Source organism: Lissotriton helveticus, chromosome 3_2 (assembly GCF_964261635.1).
Source record: "Lissotriton helveticus chromosome 3_2, aLisHel1.1, whole genome shotgun sequence".
Taxonomy (NCBI): domain Eukaryota; kingdom Metazoa; phylum Chordata; class Amphibia; order Caudata; family Salamandridae; genus Lissotriton; species Lissotriton helveticus.
The window spans coordinates 48,250,477-48,273,465 of record NC_136062.1 but is presented as its reverse complement, the minus strand read 5'-3'; the positions used below and the strand labels follow the sequence as shown (position 1 = coordinate 48,273,465).

The window sequence follows — 22,989 nt, the reverse complement described above, 5'->3', positions numbered from 1 at the left end:
GTGTACTATTAGGTCACATTAAAGAATTTCCAATCGCCTGATAAATATGTATTAGAACTGTCAAAATGTGAGACTCCCTTTGGCTACAGGTAGGAGGAGGATGGTTTACAAGGAAAAAAATCCATCAGAAATGACTAAGGGCCTTATTATGACTTTGCTCTCGGCACGGGGCCGCCATGCTGCCGCCCTGCTAAAAGATCACGAAAGCCGTTAAAGACTGTCTGCCAGAGTATGACATTTTTTTTTTTTACTCTTGTAAAGTACTACAGGAGTATGACCAGTCAACCGCGTTGGGATTGGGGTAGGTAATGAGAATAAACAAACTATCCCAACTGGTATTATTGAAAAGCAAATAAACACATATGCATAAAGCATTATGAGAACAAAAATAAGGAGACTCTTAAGTTTTTTCAAATGTGCTCATGGCATCATGTAATAAACAAATTGTTAGGCGATTTACAGTTGTAACCGCGCTGTAGGTGGATGAATAACACAACCCGAATTGTACTTGGTGCTCAACGTGTGCAAGTGACCTAAAAGGTGGCGACGCGAGTGACAATTGTGGTCAGCATATATGGCGCATAGTGAATGGTGTTTGAATATATACAGTGAATAAAGGAAAACCACGTGGCTCCAATTAAATGGTTAAGCAAAATGTCTCAGTTGAGTTGGATTTAATTTGGATGAACCACACTGGGGGCTGCATTTTATTGCGCTGAACGGTCGACCTTTCGATCCTCTTCAGGACTGGGTTGTAAATGGGGAACGGTGCTGTTTAAGTCTGAGTTGGTGTCCGTAGTACTTGTAAGGGCGGAGACACCGTAGATGCGATCAGTGCTAGACTGTCCGGGACGCAGTGGCTGGTGATCCGATTGAAACGGCGGGGGCCCGATCTGATCAAAGATCGGTGTATCTTGAGTGAATCTTACTCTGAGTGAAGCAGCGAGGGATGGTTACAACTGACTGCGTGAGTAACTCATGCAGTCGTCACTCAAGCTCCACCGTGTTGCAGGGTGCTCCTTTCCTAGAATTCGTGGTGCAACAGAGCTTAGTTTGGCTTTCTGGGACCAGAGTTGGTTATGTTCAGGGTAGATGTATAGAAAAATACTACTGCATCTCCTTCCCTTTCCCCATGTGGGGACTGTAAATGAAGAGTGGAAAGCTATAGTAACATCTTACACAAAGGCGGTACTCGAAATGCCAATTGAAATTTTGTGGCATGTTTGTTTTTTAATCAAGAAATTGGCGAGTCTTTCGCAATGTTTTTATCGGTGGTCAAATCCAACACACATTTAAGAACCTGTTCTAGTGGCGGCAAGGAAGTGACACTTTTGAACTGATTTTAAAATTAAATCTTAAAATACTGAGGGGGTCAAAGCTAAAAGTATGTGCCATAAGCAGTAGGTGCTAAATGGGATAACTGTCACACCAACCCCTAGCCTATTAACTCTACCACCTGCTTACTCATTGCTGGAACACACTTTCACTTTAAGTAGGGCATGAAAATTATTTGAATTCCCAGTCACCACTAAGCAGCGTGACTGCTTTCTGTAGGTATCTGCCTTGGAAAACCATTGGATTTGTCCCCCATTTTGGACTGATGGGGTGTGGTGGTTTTTGTGGTTTTTTTTTTGTTTAGTTTTATATAGCGCGAACCAGTCCAGAATGTATCCTAGCGCTTTACATGAGCACCAGTTACATTACAGAAGGACACATTCATTTTTGTTAGGCACGGGAGATTAAGTGATTTGGCCAGCATTACAGAATGTTGAGTGTCCCTGCAGATACTCTAACCCTTAGCTTGGTAGAAGGAGAGTTCATGACCATGTTGGATTTGTAGGATGCTTACTGTCACTTTCCCATCCATTCCAAAAATCTAAAATTGTTCATTGTTGCCTGTTGTCTTTACTAATTCTAAGTAACATCTGTCTGGTCTCAAGCATGCTCCAAGTAATTTTATCAAATGGCTATCTCCAGCAGTGGTCTTCTTCAGATGACAAGTCACCATGTGTTTTGCCTGTAAATGATTAGCTGATAAACAGGTCATTTCACCCTGCTAAAGAACCGACCAGCTTTTTTCTGAAACTGGGTCTTTCAGTTAAAACAAAAAAAATCGTAACTTATCCCTGCATAGTTATATTCTTTTCAGTTGTGGACAAAGGTAAGCCCTTGGAAGAGCAAATGCTTTGGCTCCGACTGCAAATGGTCCAGTTGGTCTGGATGCATCTCTTCAAATCTGTGTTACGGATGGTCTTCCTACATTCCTCATTTTGTTCTGCCACCTAGGAGTGATACCATTTCAGAAAGAACTGTGCAAACACTGGATAGACTTACGAGCTTGTTTAGTGACTTGCGTGTGGGTCACACCATGGATTAAGACCACGTTACTGTGGGGCAATTTGTTTACGCTTCCAGCGATGGAATGCGTGCTTCTTATGACTGATGTCTATGGAAGTTTGCAACAGCAAGCTAAGAGTAGTATTTGATTATAGAAATAACCAGAATCGAGATCTCACATAAATGTGCTTCACTTGAGCTCTATGGGGCAGGGGCTACAATCCTTCCTTTCCAAAATCAAGGGTACAGACCATACAAGCTCCATGTTCAAAATAAACCAGAATGAGCAAAGTCGTGTTCTATTGACAAATGCCACAATGCTGTGAAACCTGATCATTCATTATCCAGTCTTGCGGATGCTGGAGCCCCTTGATTGAACACTCATTTGAGCTTCTGGAGACTGTCCAGATTGAGTTTTCCATAAATGGGGAAAGCTTAATCTAAACCTGTTCACCACTGAGTGGGGGGGTGGGTATGCTTTTTTTTTTTGGGGGGGGGGACATATTTAAGAATGTGTTTTAATATTACACGCTCTGACTTTTTCTTCTTCACTTCCCATCTTCCGGAGTGCTGAGCAAGATCCAAGGCAAACCGTTTTGTCTTGGACTGAACCAATATGGTTCAGCCACCTTAAGGCTATGAATTTATCTTCACCTCTGAGGTACTGCGTATCCAACTGACACCAACTCTGGGCGTTTTATTCCACTGCAACAACCAGATTCTACATCTTGGTGCAGAATTCATGAGCTAATCAGCTAGACTACTGTACATGATTCGTTTTTTCCACTTTGACATGAGTGAAGCGTTTGGAGAGATATTGACTCGAGCCAGGGCACTGTCTACAAATTAAACTTGGGGCAACAAGTAAAATGTTTTGTGTATGGTACGCTGATTAAGGTCTCATCTGCTGCTTGACCTGCTCAGCAAACTTTTTTCCCACTTTGACTCCTCTAAACGTCTCAGGTGATCTGTTTTTTTGGCAAGCCTCTCCAGTGCGATATCCACCTAGCAAAGACAGCTGAAAATTGAGCTACCAAAACTGATGCACTGAGCAAGTGCCTCCTCTTTTCATCGTAAGCTCTCACTTTTTTGCTGGGTTTTGACGTGGTTTCAATTGTAGTTAACAGAATTCCTGCCGTCCAGGTCACCTGTACCAGTTTCTTCCTAAAACATCCACCAGCTTTGCAGGATATCGGAGCCTAGAAATGGGTCGATAGTTATTCAGTTTCATGGTATGGTTGGCTTTTTTTCAGAGTAGGACTGAAGTCTCTGCTATCCCTTGTTTTTGGTCCCAGAGGGTGAACAAAATTCAAATCACATTTTGGTTTAGGTCGTTATGGTCCAGCCAAAAAAGCTAACGTGGGTGGAGGGATCTCTGAAGCGTTATGTGCCTGCTGGGGGGCTGGTAGGGCATAGGACCGGGCCTACTTCAAGGCCCTGCAGCAAATCCACTTTGGCCGTGTGCAGCGGAGTGGTTGGCCACCGACTTGTTGTAATATAACAAAAAAATGAACTTGCTGGGGGGGGGGGATGGGGGATGGATTACAGTGGAGTTGTATGTATGTTTTCTAATTGTTTTAAAACCAAATGATTCACCATTCTACAAACGGACATTCACCATTATACATAACTGACCCAAGTAACTTGCATCATACTGCTTATAACATCACTGGCATCTAAATATATCTTGCACCACCATGGATTTCAGATTCAAAACGTATAAGTTTGTTATATTGCGCAAACAAGATCTTTGCAGATATCGGAGCGCTTTACAAAAAAAAAAACACAAAACAGGGGGTAGGAAAAACAAGAGAGCGGTTAACAACTTTTGAGCAAAGAATACTTATAGGAATAGATGAGTAGCAATAATACAAGTAGACAGTCAGATAAACGAATATTACAAAGGTGAGCAGTCTCCAATAGTTCCAAAGTGAAGTACAAGTTCAGGTGAATTTAGCCATGAGGATAGCTTTCACTTCTTTCTTAAAAAATGTGGTGGAGGTGATAAGTCTGGTTTCTGGAGGGAGAGAGTTCCAGATCCTGGGTGCCATTCCTGAAAAGGAGCGCTTATGTTTTTTCCTTCCGGAATCGTGGTGAATCATCTCAAGGTGTGTGTGTGTGTGTGTGTGTGTGTGTGTGTGTGTGTGTGTGTGTCAGTGTGTGTGTCAGTCAAATTTTCACCTAACCAGCCCACTGAAATTCACCAATTATAGTTCTCTTAAGTAACCAACTTGTGTCTTAAAACAGTGGTCTTCAAACTGTAGGGCGCTCCCCACCTGTGGGTTTGTAGTCATCTGAGGAGGTGTGGGGGCACTACACCCAGTCCCTCGCCAGTGGCAAACATGAGCCCTAGAATGCAACCCCTTGTGGATTTCCCTAATGTTTTTTTGTAGCCTCTAAACTCCCTTGAGCTTTTTTGGTCTTATTTTTAAAGGTGGATGGGCTTGTACTGAAAATGACTTGGTTTTGAGCTATGAAGAGCAGGAGCAACCTTAAACTCGGCGATGTAGCGAGGGTGAAGAAGGCTGAGCATTGTGCACTTAATAGTGGGTTTTTTTAAAAATTAAATTCTCGCGGTTTGCAGGCTTTTCAGCCAGCGTGGCAGTAAAATCGTACTGTATTTGCATTTTTATTCAAAATTTGCTAATTTCTCCCTAGTTCTGCGATGCATTGGTTTTGCAGTCCTGTTTAATACTGAAGCAGTCCTTCCTCACATTGGCTAAAAGTGTTTGGGCTTGATTTTATACACGAATTTGAAGCAAACCCCTTTATATAGTCTATGCACTTCCCTTAGTAAAACATCTGCTTGTCGTGCTCCAATATCAAACTTATTAAAATAAGTTAACTGTCTTTTTCCCTATTTCCTCTCCTCCTCCCCCCCCCCCCCCCCCCCCCCAGTTTCTGGGTTTGTATCACTTTTAACAATTTGGTATTGAAAGTGCTTATTTTGAAATGTCAACCTCCCTGCTGCACCTAACTGCTCAGTGGCCCATGTAGCTCTTACTATACCCAGCAGAGAATCATGAACTATAATTGAGCACACATTTGGTTGCTATTGGCCCTTTGGGTGAGATGAGGGAATCATGTACCTGGTTAGGCGTGCACCAGCTTGATCAGGCTGGGGCTTTGCAGAAAGAAAACTGTTGTGTAGAATGTTTGGATTGAATTTAGGAAATGGAGTCTGGTAAGTAGCGCACTAGATTTTAGCGGCAGATGAGGACCAAATTATGCTGCAGGTTGACTAAATTATGCAGCAGTAGATAGCAAATTATGAGGTACATTTTGTGATGGTACTATTTTATAATTTTATAATAAGTGTCTATGCAAGGGTTTTACTTCACTATAACTAGCTTAACACCAAAATACAGCAATAAGCAACTGAAAGGTTGCCGGTCAGCCATTGCCAAGTCCTCCTACCGTATGGCAACGTATTACTGTGACTTTAATCTTTTGATACGATTTGCAGATTATGCGGCAGATGGGTTATGTGGTAAATGCAGCAAGACCATAATTATGTGGAAAATGCTACAACGCAGTATCACAATTCCGGTGGCACTGATGGCGAACTGTGGAGTTGTGACTACATGCTTTTCTACAGTGCTTTTGCATAGGGGTCTGGGTTGGAGTCTGAGGATGGGTGATTTTTGTGGTTTTAATGAAGACCCCACAATGTTACTTGGCAGAAGGGTTTTGATTGGGTATTTGAAGAGGGGTTTTAGATGAGGCTTTTAGCAGGGTTGGTGGTGCTCTGAAAAGCGGTTTGGTATAGAGGGTCCTAAATGAGATTTTACCAATTTGTGTTTGGATGGCGCTTTGTAAAGGATGCCTGAATTGTTTTATTGAATGAGGATTGCTTTTGTAGGTGGGATGTCTGTGCGCTCCTTTCAGAGTAGAGCTTGAGTCCTAAAATGGAGGCAGCCATTACACAAAAAGTAAGCTTTCCTGCCCAAGACCTAACTTTCTGCCAAATCTGGTGTTTCAATGTAGTGGCCTAAGCTGACGTCGATGAGGCTGGGTTTTATTATATTTTCTTTCTTTTTAGAGTCAATCATATTTTATTGCGTGATAGAGGATCCTTATACACAGCTTAGCTGCCTACATCCAGGTGCCAGCAGAGCATTATGTTATGGTCCATACACAGCGTGTAGTTCTATAGCACGGAGGGTGACCACGCGATAATACCACTTTACATAGACAAGGCAACTGGCTAAGATACCACTTTTTTATAACAAAAGGAACATGAAAATAGACAAACACTTAAGCCCCCCCCCCCCCCCCCCAATCCTCCCCACCCCTCTCTGCATCAGTCTCTAAACAATACTCCTACTGCCCTGTAGCAACCGGTCACAGGCCAGGGACATTCAGACTAAACATTTGTGGCACCTGGCGGCTCCAGAGGGATAACTTGCAGGATTTGTAGGTATTTCAGGCACGTCACTTCCCTCATTTCTTTGGTAAGGAGTTGCAGGAACAGGTCCCACAGCTTCGCATATTCCTAACCCTTCCCATTGCTGCTAAGCGAGAGACGCTCTATTGCCAAAAGGTGCCAAAGCCTCTGAATCCAGTCCCGTGGGTCAGGGGTGGCCGAGGAACCCCAGTGCTCTAGAAGAACCGGTCACGCTGTCAGCAATTCTAGGGCTTTCTGCTTACCCCTCAACAAACTCAAAGGGAAGAACTTGGGATGGGGAGTCCCGCCAACGTGTGTTCAGGTGCCCGTGGGAGTGTAATCTGAAATGCAGCATCCAGATCAAGAACTGCTGACCAGTATCGTACCAATTTCGGGCAATGCCACAGTAAATGTACCAAGGTGTCAGGAAGACCACACCCCTGCCAGCAGAGGCATGACTTGGGATCCATCCCATGATTTAATGCGCGCTGGGGGTATAATGCCACTAAGTGACCACCTTATAGGCAGATTCCACACCCACAGTATTGGAGGCAGTGTGGCGTGCCAGTTTAAAAGATGTGCTACCATTCTTTGTGCGTTTAAAGGGTGCCCCAAATCAGTCTCCCAGTGGACCTGCACCTTCGTACGCTGCTTCTTTGGGCGCACCATGATCATCGCATACAATTCAGATTTGAGCTTACGGTCATCCTTTTTGCAGACCAGCCACTTTTCAAAAGTGGTCAAGGGGCGGGATATTAGAGCGAAATTTGAGGGTTGGGTCACCCAGTGGGCAAGCTGTGAGTAATGGAAAGAGTCTGACTGGCAGATCATCATAATCCTTACACAGTTGAGGGAAGGGAATCAAGCCATCTAAATCAAATAGGGAACCCACCCTTTTACAGCCCGCGACCCCTGGCGGGAGTTCGGGGTTGTCCACGATAGGAGTCATGGGGGAGGGAAACGTAGTCCAGCCTCGGTGTCGCGCTAACTGATCCCATACCATAAGAATCGGCGCGGTCACTGGAGAGGAGTAAAGGCCCCACTCCCTGTGTTTGTGCGGAAGCCAATGTTCACGCTAGATGTTACAACCAGCTACTGGTTGATCTATAAAGTTCTAATGTTTGCTGGACAAAGGCCTGTCCCATTCTGTGATATACCGGAGACAGGACGCTTAATAATAAGCCCCCACTAGCGGAAAGTCCATACTCTGCGCCCTCTCCCCCCCACTAGCGGAAAGTCCATACTCTGCGCCCTCTCCCCCCCCCCCCCCCCTCCCCCCCCCCACACACACACACTCTTTTGGTGAAGTGACAAGTGATAATGCGAGCTGCGACTTTTTATTGCCCCAGAAAAATTTAAGACCCTGTAACTTCCGCAGGGTGCCTGGTGGAGGTCACACTGGGAGCATCTGAAACAGATAAAGGATACGCAGGAGCACAGTCATTTTCACTGCCGCCAGCAGTCCATACCATGCCAGGTTGAGGCAGTACCAATCGGACAATGCCTTGGTCGTTTGATCTATCAGGGTAAACGTTTTAGCAATAGATGACGCCAACCGAACGCCCAAGTACGTGATGTCGGTGTGCAACCACTGGAAGGCAAAATCCTGCTGCAGGTCTTGGATCTCACCATCAGTGATACAAATATCGAGAATCTGCGATTTTGAAAAGTTTACTTTAAACCCTGTGATCTTTCCAAACTCAAGGAGCTCTCCTGCCAGACACCGCAACGTGGAATGGGGTTGTCATCCGCATACATACTAATTTTGTGCGTATCCGCACCGAACTTGAAGCCTACAATATCTAGATTCGACCGTATGTGTTGGGCGAAAGGCTTCATATAGAGCGAAAAAGCAGCTGGGACAAGGGGCACCCCTGCTGCGTTTCCCTAGAGATGGGGAAAAGGGCAGATTTACTCCCGTTCACGCGCACCGCTGCCTTGGGGGTCTGTGTAAAGACACTGAGCCCATCGGACAAAGTTACTGCCAAATCCAAAAGCTCGTAAGACAGCAAAGAGGTACTCACAATCGACTCTTTCAAAGGCCTTCTCCGCATCGATTGAGAGCAAAAAGGCCGGAGCGTAAGACCGGTGAATGAAGTCCATAAGGTGGAGGAGCAGTTTGGTGTTGTCCCCTCCTTACCGCGTTGGAATGAAGCCGGACTGGTCCGGATCAATAAGGCTATCCATCAAGAGGCTAAGTCGCACTGCCAGGATACTCGGCGGGGGGGGGGGGGGGGACTTTGCATCAATGTTCAGGATGGAAATTGGCCGATAGGATCCGCATTCTTTAGGATCCTTCCTGGGTTTAAGGATAACCGTAATTGCTGCCTCTGACATTGAGTGAGTCACCTCCCCAGCATCAAGGAAGGAATTAAAGTCTTGTTAAAAGAGGAGCCAGCTCTGCAGAAGGTCTTATAAAACAAAGCGGAGAAGCTATCCGGACCCAGGGACTTGGCCACTTTCAAACGTGCTATCGCGGATATGACCTCTATGCGAGCGGCGGCATCTAAAGTGTCAGCCGAAGATTTAAGCAGAGGAGTAAGACCACAATAATTTAGATAGTCCTCTGTACCCTGCTGGCTAGTGTCGCTCTCCCCCCCCCCCCCCCCCCCTTCTCCTGTGTACAACAATAAGGGTGTCTGTGGTGTGCTCCATCGCCTGTGAATCCCGGATGGATTGGATAGCTGACAGCTGTGTTCGTATGTGCCAACATCCTCCCTCCCTTGTCCCCCGCTAAGGTAAAACTTGTGTTGCAAGGGCAGTAAGGCATGTTCAGCCCTATCTAAGTGTTTCAGCATGCGCCACTTAGTTTCCAGTTCCCTCCACACTCTTGGGGCTTGTGTGCTGCTTCTAGGGCTCCCACCTCCCTCAACCAGCTCGGCACACTTTTATTTCAGGGCTTCCCATACTGACGCAAGAGGTGTCCTCCCGATCGTTGTCCGCAAGGTAGTTAACTATAGTGTCCCAGATTCGCGTAATGACTGACTCCGAGTGCAGCAGGGAGTCGCGGAGATGGCAGCAGTTGTCGCTTGCCATGGGAGGTAAACAGAACCGAGATGAGGGCATCATCAGACCAGGACAGAGGAGTAATATCTGCTGCGTGCAAGTGGGGGAGGAGAGGATGTGGCTAAAATTGTTGAAGTGTGCATAGGTTTTGTGCGCCGCGGAATAGTAGGTGTAGTCACACTCATTAGGGTGCTGGGCGAGAAACATCACTCGACCCACTGTCAATCAACCATTGTTTCCCACTCCGTGACCGGGTACCTGACTGATGCGATCCATCCCTGGATCCATCACTATGTTCAGGTCACCACCAATGTTCCGTCTAATTTTTTTCCTCTGTGTGCGGCAGTGGAGGGTTTACTTTAAAAAGTGAAAAGATGGTGCATTTTCACACATACAGCGCCACAATAAGGGTCTTAAGGGCAGTTTGCAAATTTATTGTATTGCCTGTATTTTCATTGTTGTCTGTGACTGCTGTTGTCTGTCTTCCCTGCTGCCTGTAAGTGGTCCATGCCCCTTTTTCTTCCCTCTGTTCCCCTCGCTGTCCCCGTGCTCTCTGCCCGGTCTTTCCTTCTGTACCCCTCGCTGCCTGTGTCTCTGCCCAGTTTTCCCTTCTGTTCCCCTCGCTGCCCCGTGCCTCTGCCCGTTCTTTCTTCTGTTCTTAGCTGCCCCTATATTTCTGTATTCTGTATTTTGCCTGTCATTAGTTTTTTGTGCCCTTCTGCCCTCTGTCCCACTCATTTTTGTGCCCCTTTTGCTTTCTGTTCTGCTACTTACCCCAGCCGCTGTGCCCCCTGCGACCCCGCCCCCCCTGACTGCCCACTGTGGCCTTTTGTTTAAGTATTGCTGTTACTCAGAGCCCCTTCATGGGCTCCAATTAACAACAATACTTAAACTAAAGGCCACAGTCTGCCCCGCGCTTTACTAACAAAAGCGTAGACAGTTTCCAAACACAGCGTGTGCTAAAGTACGCGCTGTTTGGTAACTTACTACTATTGCAGAGCGCTTGACTGGGCTATTTAACCCTCTGACATTTAGACTTACAATTTTTAGGTACCTACCCATAACAGCCCAGGGAGGAGAGACATCTAACTGCCCAATATCAATAGTACTAGTGTCCTAAGGAGTCAATGACCTTGGGCCAGAGACCTGCCCTACCTACCCGAGATCTGATGCGGAGCACCAAAAACAACCCCAAAATACACACAAAACCCAATTCCCTAACACATAGTGCAATGGAACATAAAAAAGAGAACCCAAAAGTTCCATACAGTAACAAGTCAGTCTTGCTAGTCAAACGAGTAGGGGGACATGGCGCCATCCTAGATAAGTCACCCGCCTGGTACCAAGTAAGTCCACCAAACAAAGGGCAAGTGATGCCACCACCCCTCACCAAACTGGTGTCCCCACATGAGCCCAACTGATGCCAATTGTATGTAGATCAAGGTACGCCTGTATTATCTGTCACCTACACCACTGAAGTAAGGGCCGCTTCCCTCTAACATTCTAGTGGATGTGTCTGGTTTTGAGGGGAGGTGGGGGGGGGTTGATCTCCCAACACGCTGCCAGTCGGTGGAACGCCTGCGTCGCCTCACGGAGATCCGTTGTTCCCAGGCTGAGGAGAAGGCTGCACCAGTCCCAACACATCGTAAGCTATGTCCAAAGATCGGATCTGCAGGAGCTTGCCTTGATGCCTGAAGTTAGGCGAAGCGGATGGCCCCATGAGTAGGGGATGCCTTGCTCCTGAAGATGGTTAGTGATGGGCTTAAAGTCCCTACGTTTATCAGGATTTGGCAGCCTCCACCTTGATCAGAGTGGAACTGCACAGTATGGAGATCTCTGGCCCTGCGAAAAATTTGCTCCTTAAGTTGGAAGTCATGGACACAGACCAGTATGTCGGGGGGGAGCCTTAGGACCGTACGGCAGGCCTACACGGTGCACATGATCCAACTGTATTTCCTGATCCCAATCTTCACCCAGGATCTGGCGAAAGATCGCAGACGTACACACTGAGGTTATCACCGTCTCCTTCCAAGGAACCTCCTGGATTCTGATGTCACGCCTGGACCTATTTTCTAAGTCCTCCACGTGGGCCTGGAGATCCAAATTCTGCTCCGTGAGGTGAAGATTGTCCTCCCTTCCTAAGTCGTGTTCTTCCAAGGTCACCACTCGCTCTCCGATGGCATCCACATCCCACCGAGCTTCTCTCCTGTCCGAAGAGCTGGGAACGAAGTTCCAGGATGTCCTCCTTAATGGCCGAGAACAGCTCCATCATAAAAGCTTTGGTCGCCGGCGTATCACTGTCCTCCAGTTGCGGCGATTTAGATTCACGCTGAGGTGGATTGGCCTGTCTGCTTCTGCAGGAGATCCTTCAGGGGCTTGTCCTTTTATTCCTGGAGGAAGACATGGCAACTCAGGCAGGCACCTATGCGTAGTCGTGCACCACCAAGGCAGGGCCACTAGAAGCGACACTGACACTGGAGATTTCCCCCTTCCCCCACCCCCCTTCCGATATTTTTTTTTTTTCTTCACACTCCCACCCACCCCCTGTAGGACCAGCCGGTCTAACACGTAAGGAAGGGCATACAGCATCTGCCCCCGTGAGGGACGCAGATGGGGTCCAGCAGTGGCGGAGCCAGAACCTAAACTCCTGTCAGCTAGCCTGCAGCACCTCACGGCCAACGTGATTATCAAGGGAAAGCCCAGGACTCAAAGAGCAGATATCCGAAAGGGGGAGCCCCGCCCTCAAACAGACTGGGAGCACAGTGTGCAAAACTGAGCCCCCCGCTTTCAGCGTTTCCACTACACCTCCGCACTACACTACACCACACCGTCCGCCAACACACGAACCAGCACCACTGGGGGGGGCAGGTGAACGTACTCCACTACCCGCCTCTCCCCCACAGCGCATACAGGGAAGCAGGCTGCCAGGCTCCACTCAGAACCATGCACAGTAATGGGGACCGCCCCAGATCCGAGGTGAGGCAAAGTACAGTAGAGGGGCAGAGAACTGCTGACTCACGGGCCGGTCCAATGCTCCCAGCAGTGCACAGCTTCAGACCCCAGCTCCACCACAGAGCCCAGTTAATGGCCACACAGGGGGCGCCCACACCTGCTTCAGCTCCTCTGGCCTTACCGCCTCTAGGGGGGTCACACCACACGGCCACCACAGCTAAGACCAGCCCTCAGCAAACAGCATATAAACGCTCCTTCTCAGGAATGGCACCCAGGATCTGGAACTCACTCCCCCCCCCCCCGAAACCAGGCTCATCTCCTCCACCATACTTTTTAAAAAAGAAGTAAAAGCTATCCTCATGGCTAAATACACCTGAATTATTATTGGGTATGATATTTACAGTCAATGTACCATTCAGTTCTACTGATCTTTTGCATTTTTGTATGACTCGTATTATTGACCTTCCTGATTGTTTACGCTATTACTTATTTGTACTTGTATCATAATTGATGTATCTGTCTGATCTGACTATGCTCCCACATGTACCTTCCCCACCCCAATTGTTATGTACTCACATGCTATAACCTTCGTTTGTAAAGCGCTCTGATATCTGCAAAGATCTTGTTTGCGCTATATAACTTTCAAAATAAATAAATAAAATAAGCAGAGGTCCAATACCCTGTAGCAAAGCCTCCCTGCTAAGTGGGGGATAACGCGGGAACTACTGCAAATAGGAATGCTGCCCACGCATAGCCAGCAATGCCCCCTCACCACCTCCAGCGGGAAATTGCCACTCAGTCAGCCGGCACACGGACCAAGACCCGCAGCCAGAGGCCCGCTGCCCCTTCCCACCTTACTTCAGAGCTCCCGGGACTCCGCCATCCCTCTGCTCCTCACCGCAGCACTCTTTAGCCCTGGGCACCGCGGTCCTGAATAGCAACGGTGCGGGAGCTATCATACGCTCACTGGGGGTCCGCCCGCAGCTGCGTCCCTGAAAGGCCCGCCTGCACCAAGTAAAGCTTGGCCTCCTGCAATCCCGGCTCCCACAGGTCTCAGCCATGAGGTCGTCACGATTCCTGAAGATGTCGGCTGCGGAGCGGGCCCTGTCTCAGCACGCTGACGGCAGCTCCGCAGGCCGTGCTTTCGGCCAGCCGGCCACGTCGCAGCCCTCAGTAAGCCGCTAGGCACCCCACCAAGCAGCTGGGGATACTGCGGGACAGGCTTCAGCTAGGCCTGCTGGGCCGCTGCAAGGCCGGGACCACGCGGCCCAGCCAGCCCTAGAAACCGACACACATTGCCAAGATGAGCACACCACCGGTGGTAGGTCAGTAGAGACTGCCACACTCTATGTCCAGCGCAGATGTCCGTCAGGAAGGGGATATACAAGGCTTATGGCAGGCGGCTCCGGAGGGACAGGGAACCACGTCCTACCGCGCCACCATCTTAGCCACACCCCTTTTCTTTCTTTTTAATTTGAAAATTGTGACAATTTAGCAAACAGCACTAAAGTTGTAAGTAAACCTTAAAATTATTTTATTTAGAAACCTGTTCTTCACTATAATTACCCAATGGTGAATACCACAGTGTTGTGTAAAAAAAATATATATATATAGTTTCAGAGTTTGTCCTAAAAAGCCTCACTCCGCAGCAGATGACTCTTAAAAGTCTTTAAGTTTCAAAGCGGAAACCTGCATTTTGCATCCAGATAATTGTTGTGCCTTGCGCGTTTTGGGACTCATGGTCCTTGTTCACAGGCAAGTTAAACTTTGCACTAACATTCAGGCACCCTTATCTGCATGTTAATTGTTCCTGCCCTTAGGGGCGTCTCTCGGGTAAGTCCTTTTTTGCCAAGCTTACTGGGACTTGTAGTGCGTTGATTCAAGTCAAACCCTCTGGTGGGTGTGCGCCGTTTACTTAATTTCTTAATTATTTTCCTTTCCCTTCAGTGGATCTCCGAATGGTTAAACACAGGTTTATTTGTACTATCTGCTGCTTCCGCTGTGAGGCTTTGATCAGTTTGGTGCCCCTGCGGCCCCACACTTCATTCTCGTGGTGGTGCGATCTCCACGGCAGGACTGCTGTTATTTCCGAGTTTGTCCTAAACTTTAGACTTACAAATAGCCTTGGCCACCCTCGGCACCATTTTGAATGTGCATTTTAAACTCTGTGATCAAACGTGAGCCGCTTCACCTGGAAAGCCTACTGTTTGTCAGTACAAGGCACAGCTCCTTGCAATAACCTGATTATCATTAATTACTAAGATTCTAATTCTACCATGTTGCTCTTTATAGTCTCTTAAACGTGTGACAGTGCTCTGGATGTCTAAATTAGTTTTCTGATTAATATTCATCATAGGGCACAATTCATCATGCTTTCATTGGTGTGACTTTCAAAAAGTTGAAGAATTTAGGCACCAGTCTGCTAATTGTGTGGTTTTTTGGTTTTTGTTGTTGTCTTGTATCGCAAAGTCTTGCAAACTAGACTGTCACTAAACTTTACATGCAATAGTTTTGCCCCAGTGGACTTCCCTTTTTGTCTGTCCTCCCAAAGTATTATTTGCCAGGCAGTTTCTATGTAAAACTTTCCTGAAATCCCAGATCTCTGCATAGTGAAAAAGGCTGTTTGATTTTATTTACAAGTCTAATTCGTCATTGGTATTCAGGCCTTTGGCTGCTTAGTGTCAGATTACTGGATAGACAATTCTGACCTCTGAATTCGCTAACCATTGCCTGCTACCTCTTGGAAAGGAGTTTACAATAAAGTATGTTACATGCATCAACCTACTTCTCCGCGCTCCCACAATTTACCGCAATAACGTTGACGTTTCTGCAGTTTTTGTGTGTATATTTTCAGTGTTTTTATTTTATTTTTTGGCTATTCCTCAATTCTCTTCAGTTTTCGCTATCATTGCTGCGAAGAATTCATCCACAAATATCAGCCACAAGCTCTAGCCTGAACCCTTATTACTACCATATTTATACAGTGCTCACTGTTAAACCTCGACTGTTATTAGTCTTGGTTGTTGGCTTTAACAGCAGCTCATTACCATACTTTGCAACTGATTACTCGCGGGGCGTTTGCCGTGATGTGAAGCATAGTCCACCTCTCAGCATACTCACCACAACCTCTGGCTTATCAGTAGAGGTGGGTGGAACTCGCTGAGATTCACTCCATTGAGGTACAGAAAAAAAAATCAGTTTCCGCGGACAGAATATGGCACAATGTGTGATTTATAGTTCCTGTACCTTATTCTGTGTTGTAAAATCAGTGCATTCTGTACCAGGCGCTGCTTCTCTCTGACGCTCCTGCAGAACTTATTCTGGAGCAGCATCTTTCTCAATGTGAATGACCACCCACATTGAAGTCCTACCTGTAGGCGTTCTAGCACCTGAAAATCACTGGGGGGGGAGGGGTGCAAATGCTTGTCAATTTAAGATTGCCGAGCTACGAGAATCTCTGCCACGCAGCAATTGAAGGACTTTTGCTGGAATTTAGTGCCAGTCACACTAGTGTTCAGAGAAAATTGATTGTGCAGTGAGGTGGGTGGTCCTTGTAACCACAAAGCACTGCTTTCTATCTGGTGCCTGCTGGCAACCGCCATTCAGCTGAGAAAGAAAATGCAATGTGTGTGGGTTTAAATTGTTTGTTTATTTGGCCAGTTTTCCCTGTCGCTTCTTGTAGGATTTTTTTGTTGTTAATTTGAATTTTTTTAGTTCTAAGTGTTGTGGTTCTGCACACTTTCTCTACCATTCATTGCTAAAGACTTCAGTGAAGAGTCCCATGAAAGAGAACAAGTGGCATTTAGTACTTTTTAGGTCGAGGACCGTCGCACTGCGTAGCAGTGGGCAGAGCCAGAGATTGAATGTTTCTTAGAGGGGGCTTGGAACCCACCCCTCTTCTCCATTGGCTGGCTTCCTAAACTGAGGCCAGCCATTGGAGGAGAGGGGCGTCACTTGGTTCAAGCCCTGTCTTTTTCGGATTCGGGGGCATTTTTGTAAGCTTCTTTCTATTTACTTTCTCTCCTCATTGGCTGGAATTTTACCTTCCAGCCAATGGGAAGAGGAGAGAACGAAAACCACACCCCTGAATCTGAAAATGACGCTGGTTTCTCCGAGGCATTCTTGCTTCGCCTCGGAGAAACGTGGTGGTGCTTATTAAGCCTTCCCACAGCCCACTTAGCCATGAAACCGGCCCACAATTGCTAAAAATCTGACCCACACACTGCTGAATCAGAAAAGCCCATTGGTCACTGCCCGATTGTTTAATCCGACTCTGCCCCATAGAATTCTACAGCGTGGCATGACCTCTGATAACACTGAAATCTTAGACAACCCGAGGGGTCAAGCATTGCCGGCCTTTGGTCTTGGGAAATACAGGCATGTTGATCGATGTGTTCAGAGACCAATAGAAGTGACCAGCGTAATGCCAGACAACTGTTTGTATACAAGTAGGAACAGTGAGGAACTAACGACTGGCAGGCGAGTGAAGGCTCATATTCGTCCAATGCGAGCTCTATGGGCGGGTTTTGCTCGCAGGTGAGAGCGGAAGAAAATGGCGTCTGTTGGCGGCTCCCGGTGGCTGAACAGCTTTACGGTTTTAATTTATATTTTAATACTTCTCGCGGAGGTCTTACTGGCAGACCAGACTGACGTATATCTGAAACAGGAGCATTCCCTGAGCAAGCCGTATGGGGGTAAGAAATGGCGCTTGTTGACTCGTTTAAGACTAGGATGCAGGCAAACTGGGGGTAAAGTGGAGTCACACGAGAAATGCAGGCGTGCTGTCAGCTGCCATGGACCTTTAAGTTCTGTGTACGCACAAGTATGTCATTATGTAACATCGTCCCAGGCGTGGCGGCTTTTTCGGACAGCCGGAGTCAGGTTTTGTAATTTATGTTTTGACTATGTGGGCAGATCCAGACTGACCATTCTGCCGCCCTTTTATTTAAACGTCAGACTGCAAGCAACCACCTAAACTGCTAAGGTGGAAGGGCTCCCAAGAACCATGGCCTTATTTTAGCAGCAACCTCCCGCGGGGTAGGGCTAGAGTGATTGGCTGAGAACCAAAATCAACACTGAAGAAAACCGACACTGGCTATGGGGTCCGTCTTTTTTTTAGCCTTATGGATTTGTACAGAACATGATATCTTTGTAAATTATGTACCTTCCCTCCGTCACAGATTACAACATAATGTAGGAAAATATTGCGACCAAAAAGTTTTCATCCATTATTCAGGTTTCGTAATTACTAGAAACTGGTCCGGCTTTAACGCTATTGAAGCTGCTTTATTGCCCCTCTCCTTCAAACAACCTACCCCACTAATTCCCTTACTACCACCAGAGGCCCTCATCTCCACAGCTCCTCTCACTCTCGTTTCATTTGTTTTATAGCGCTACTCAGACCAGCGTAGTATGTCGGAGCACTTTATCTCTCACACACAGAACCAATAAATCATACGTGTGTAAACCAGTCTATAGGAAAGATTTCATAAAACGAGGGTTACAAGGTGTAGGAGTCACGTGCCACTGATGCTAATAGGTAAGAATGTATTTCTACACAAATGAACCTTTGTTTTAGCGACATTAGGCAAATGAAAGACTAGGGAAACCTGAAGTTCTAACCTGTACTATGCAGTTTGCATTCAGCTCTTTAATCAATCGGTCAGTATTTAAGTGCCACTACTCGCCTGTGAGGGTCTCAAGGAGGTGGGGGGGGGCAACATTTTCTTTGGGGTTCTGTGGTTAATCGCAGAGCCAGGTCTTGACACCCTTCCTGAATTGGGTCAGCGACTGATGTGTCAGGAGGCAATGTGAGGCGAAGTCGCACATTACCTGCCATGAGGTCACAGCTGCCCTCAAACTCCACGAAGCAGCAACATAAACAGTCTTTCGGTCCACTTAGCTGCAGATTAAGTGTGAATTGCACAGTACGCTGCCTCAGAGCTTGTCTCCAGAATAGTTGATTACACTCCTCGGTGCAGGTAAATACGGATAAAAAACTGAGCCCACGCAGCACACAATGGCTCGAAGGATTAAAGCACCCGTTGCAGAAATCCGCGTTTAACCCAAAAACCACAGGTCCGACTTCACGAAGGGCCAATTAGCCTTTCATCCTTCGGATGTCGTAAAAATTAATACTCGCTAAATCTGACACCTTTCTGGTTATTTCAACATCGAGACAGCCAAGTATTATTTTACAAAAACAGAATATCATGTTCACCTCAAAACGCAGGGAATGTGGGCCCAAATAAGAGATGCCGTCATTTACCACTTTAAACCAGAAGTTCTTAACTTGTGCTCTACTGACCCCAATCTATGACCTAGAACTTTCTGCTAGTAATCAAAGGCATTCTGTGCAAAATACCAGTATCACGATGGTGCCTCCTACTACCTCGCGCTCTCTCTCGAGCGGCCTACCTCGCTCTCTCTCGAGCGGCCTACCTCGCTCTCTCTCGAGCGGCCTACCTCATACTCTATACTCCCTTTAGTACACAAATACTCTACAGTACTCACTATAACGCTCTATTACACACTCTATACTACTCCCTATCAAATATTATCAATACTCACTCGAGTACTTACTATACAACTCCATAACACTCTACTCACTGTAATACTCTATCAACTACTCGCTACTACTCCCTCTACTAAATAGCATCTTGTGTATAGTACTTACTGTATTACTGTACTACACACTGCTACACTCTACTACTCAACATTACTCACTCATAATTAGTCACTCTATACTACTCACTCTTTACTACTGAAACTAAAAATACACTTTGTATATGTAAGGGTGTGGCTCTAGTTTTCTTATACCCCCAGGGTTTCAACGTTTCTGTGGTATATGTGTAAATGACTAGTTATTAATTGTTTTTGATATGGGGCTCATGGATTCTGGTTTGGCTCCGTCTCTCCAGGTGTCACAACATTTTTCAGTCTTTTAGATGAAAAGTGGAGAAACCGTTCTGACTGCAGGGGTCATTGAATTACAGTGGGTCTGATAAGGAAACGGTCATGTCAGGGGGAAAATCTCAGAGGGCAAATGGAGTTCGAGGGAAAAGAGTAAAGTCATTACATGGAACTTGACAACCCACACAGATGAACAGGATCGTTGGGAGATGAGCAGCAGAGCTAATGTGCGTGGGATCAATGAGCGTCCAGGCAGCATCGTTGACTATGCAAAGGATAGGGAGAGGCTTTTATGAAGAATATTATGGATTGTCTGTTTACGGATTGCCTCCAAACCATATAACTAGTTTGTATGAGGTTACTATTTTGTATGAGGTGAACTGTGAATTCTGCAGAAGCCGAGGCTGATAATGAGGCGTGAATGTAAATCCGAACGATGAGAACAGAATGTTTGCTCCATACTGCTCCTCTGAGCCAAACAGTAGTTTAAAGCCTGTTTTGGATTTGGGAATAGTGTGCACATGTATAGTGCTTAAGGTGTTAACTTTAAGTATCGAAATGGGCATAAAACGAAAAGGGAACCTTCCCTAAATTAACTTTACTTCATACAAAGATGGTGGCTTATTGCAGTAGTAAAAGATGACTACAATTATACATTTTTTTTTTTTTACTTTTTTAGTGAAAAAAGGCGATCGAGTTGCACAGCTGATTTGTGAACGCATATTTTATCCTACTCTAGAAGAATTAAGTGTAAGTAGCTAAATGAAGCCTTCTATTAATCACTCGGATAAACAAACTGCATCCTTATCTTAAATTTTATTGAATCTACTTTTTAAGAGTGGAACACAAGCATAATGGTAATTAAAACATTTCTTTTAGCAAAATATAGGGGCGAAAGAGAATCCAGAGTGTTTACAATTTGCATTCTATTTTTACTTCAACACCATTCCTTATGTAACCTACAGTTTTGTAAGAATTGGGGCTCATGATTTACTCCAAGTGTATTGTACTCTAGAACTAGTTGGGCAATTTATGATGGCGACTGTGGTCACGATCATAAATCCAGTCCTATTTACAGACCACTTTGAGATCTGTATTGGCGGATGGGTATAGTTTTTTTTTCTGCATGTTTTGACCTCCGCTTTCTGCTCTCTCCCCCTTAAAACGTTACTTTTACTTGTATGTTACCAATCTGACTACCCATGCCGTTCAATTGCTGGGACTGTTGCACATTACGAAGTTTACCAGCTTCATAGAATGCTTAAGCTGTAGTTCTTCCTTTTTGGTGGCTGAAGCACATTCCAGGAGTACTCAATTTACCAATGCTTCCAGTAAAGCTGACTGGTGGCACAGGCTCAGAAAACGCTCACGTCTTTCAGGAATTAAGTGAAAAGATGATACTCTTGCAAGGTAACCTGACTGGCAAACGTGTGGGGTCGTGGTCTTGAGAGGCATTAGGTCAAATAGTCACAGCCTTATAGCTGAAATGAGAATTTGACAGTTACTCTGGTGTCGCATTTTATTTGACTTGTAACTTTGAGTAAGGATTGCTGTCAGACTCCGTTCAGGAGACTAAAGGCCTGGCAGGAGTAACTAGACAACTACAGTGGAGGTTGGAGCCTTTTTTTCCCCACCACTGTCTTGGGCACTGTCCACCTATGGATGTATAAACTGGGCCAACTACAGTCCTTTCCACACTTGCCTCTGTGGTATACGGCAAGTAGTCGTAGGCTTCTGAGTGAAGTTAGTGTGGGGGTACTCCTGATCAGTAATTAACACTACCTGCCAGCAGCAGCATAATAAGATGTTCGGGGGTGTCAAAGTAGTGTTTCCCGTTTATTTTTAATCGTGGTGGAATATTTTCAAGTTGATCACAACTGGTGGCTTTTTAACGAAGGCAGAATTTGTGGGGATGGTGATTGTATGTGTATGTATATATTTATATATTTTTTAGCAAATTACATAATATACTTCAAAGCCGACTGGAGTTGATGATACACATTGGCCCCATCAACGTATCTAGATCAGCAATATGAAATACCTTGTCAGCTTACTGGCTGATCTGATTTAGCTTAGCTGCGTGGCAGTAGTCATCCATAAAATACAAGTGGGAAGAACCGTACACTACTACAAAACAAACATTAGTAAGGGTTCGTTAAAGAATCTTTTTGTGACCAGGTTGGTTCTAGGCCACTTTTTTATTCTTCTGAACTGTCATCAGCTGAGTACTGTACAAAGATACCAGGCGTAAAGTAGGACTTCAGTTAGTTGTGTAAAACATGTGGAATGATTTAAACTTCGCCTACAGGAGGGTAACTTAATTTGTTGAACTTTCACTTCATGCAGGTAATCAAATTCTCCTCCACTAACCCCATTTTATGCCTACATTTAAAATACCATAGCAGGTATGTTCTCCACCGAGTGTTCACCAGTGTGATTTATGGAGGAGGCCCCTTTGTTCTATTGAGGTGGACTATAATGTTAAACTGATGGATCCCTCTAGCTTTTGTAAGTGGCATGCACTGAATTGATAGTTTTTTTTTTTCTTCCTCCGAAACTTATTCCAAAAATACTTTGCTCTGATTGCTTGTTTGGAAAAGCAAGAACTTCTTCCTAATGTCAACTGGTTTTCTCATGTTAGAACAAGGTATTGAATGGAAACGTTCTCATTAATGGCCTCAAACATGTGCATTTTTCCTAATGGAAACCCATGGCTCTTTCCTCTCCCAAAAACCACCTTGCAATCGTCAGTGTTGTATCAAACTTTGGTTACATGTGGATGAATGTTTGTTTATCTTATATTTCAGGTTTTAGATGACACAGTGCGTGGTTCAGGAGGGTTTGGATCTACTGGGAAGAACTGATCTGAGGGATCTTTTTACATTTTAGGTCAACTTTGTGCTGGAGACTTCAGTTGCAATGGTTTTTTAATGTGCTGTATTCTAAATAAACTTTGTAATTAATGTGTACAGGTTTCTTTCTTAACTTTGCAGAAATGCAATATTTGCTTGTTTGTATGTGACATTTGCTAATAAATGTATTTTAAGCTACCTTACGAGACCAATGACTTGCTTATTGTGAAACCTCACGGTAACCTATCCATCATTTTTAACTTTAAAATAAACCTTTGCCACTTGGGTGGGCCTCGAACTCACACATTTTACAATGAGCCGTTTTTTCCCTCTTTCTGTAAAGGAGAAAAAGAAACCAGATTAAAAACTGCTGCACACATGGAAAAGACATGTCTACTCCCACATATGGGGAGTATATTTTGGCTTTGAGAGCTTTGCAGAGAAAAGGGGTTGTATACATTGTGTTAAATTGTATGGCTCCATACTCTGACTAGTACAGCATCAACAAGATTAAATACGAATTGATGGTGGAGGCACATCTTA

At 45.6% G+C, this 22,989-nt stretch overlaps 1 protein-coding gene across 1 annotated transcript in view; it reads left to right on the top strand.

Moving 5' to 3' along the window:
• The window catches only part of DUT (deoxyuridine triphosphatase), a 51,815-nt gene extending 29,170 nt beyond the window's left edge, over positions 1-22,645 (top strand). The window contains exons 5-6 of the mRNA XM_078684591.1: positions 20,274-20,344; positions 22,402-22,645. Coding sequence (XP_078540717.1) covers positions 20,274-20,344; positions 22,402-22,458 — 128 coding nt within the window. The 3' untranslated portion in view covers positions 22,459-22,645. The remainder of the gene's footprint in view (positions 1-20,273; positions 20,345-22,401) is intronic.
• The last annotated feature ends 344 nt before the right edge of the window (positions 22,646-22,989 follow it).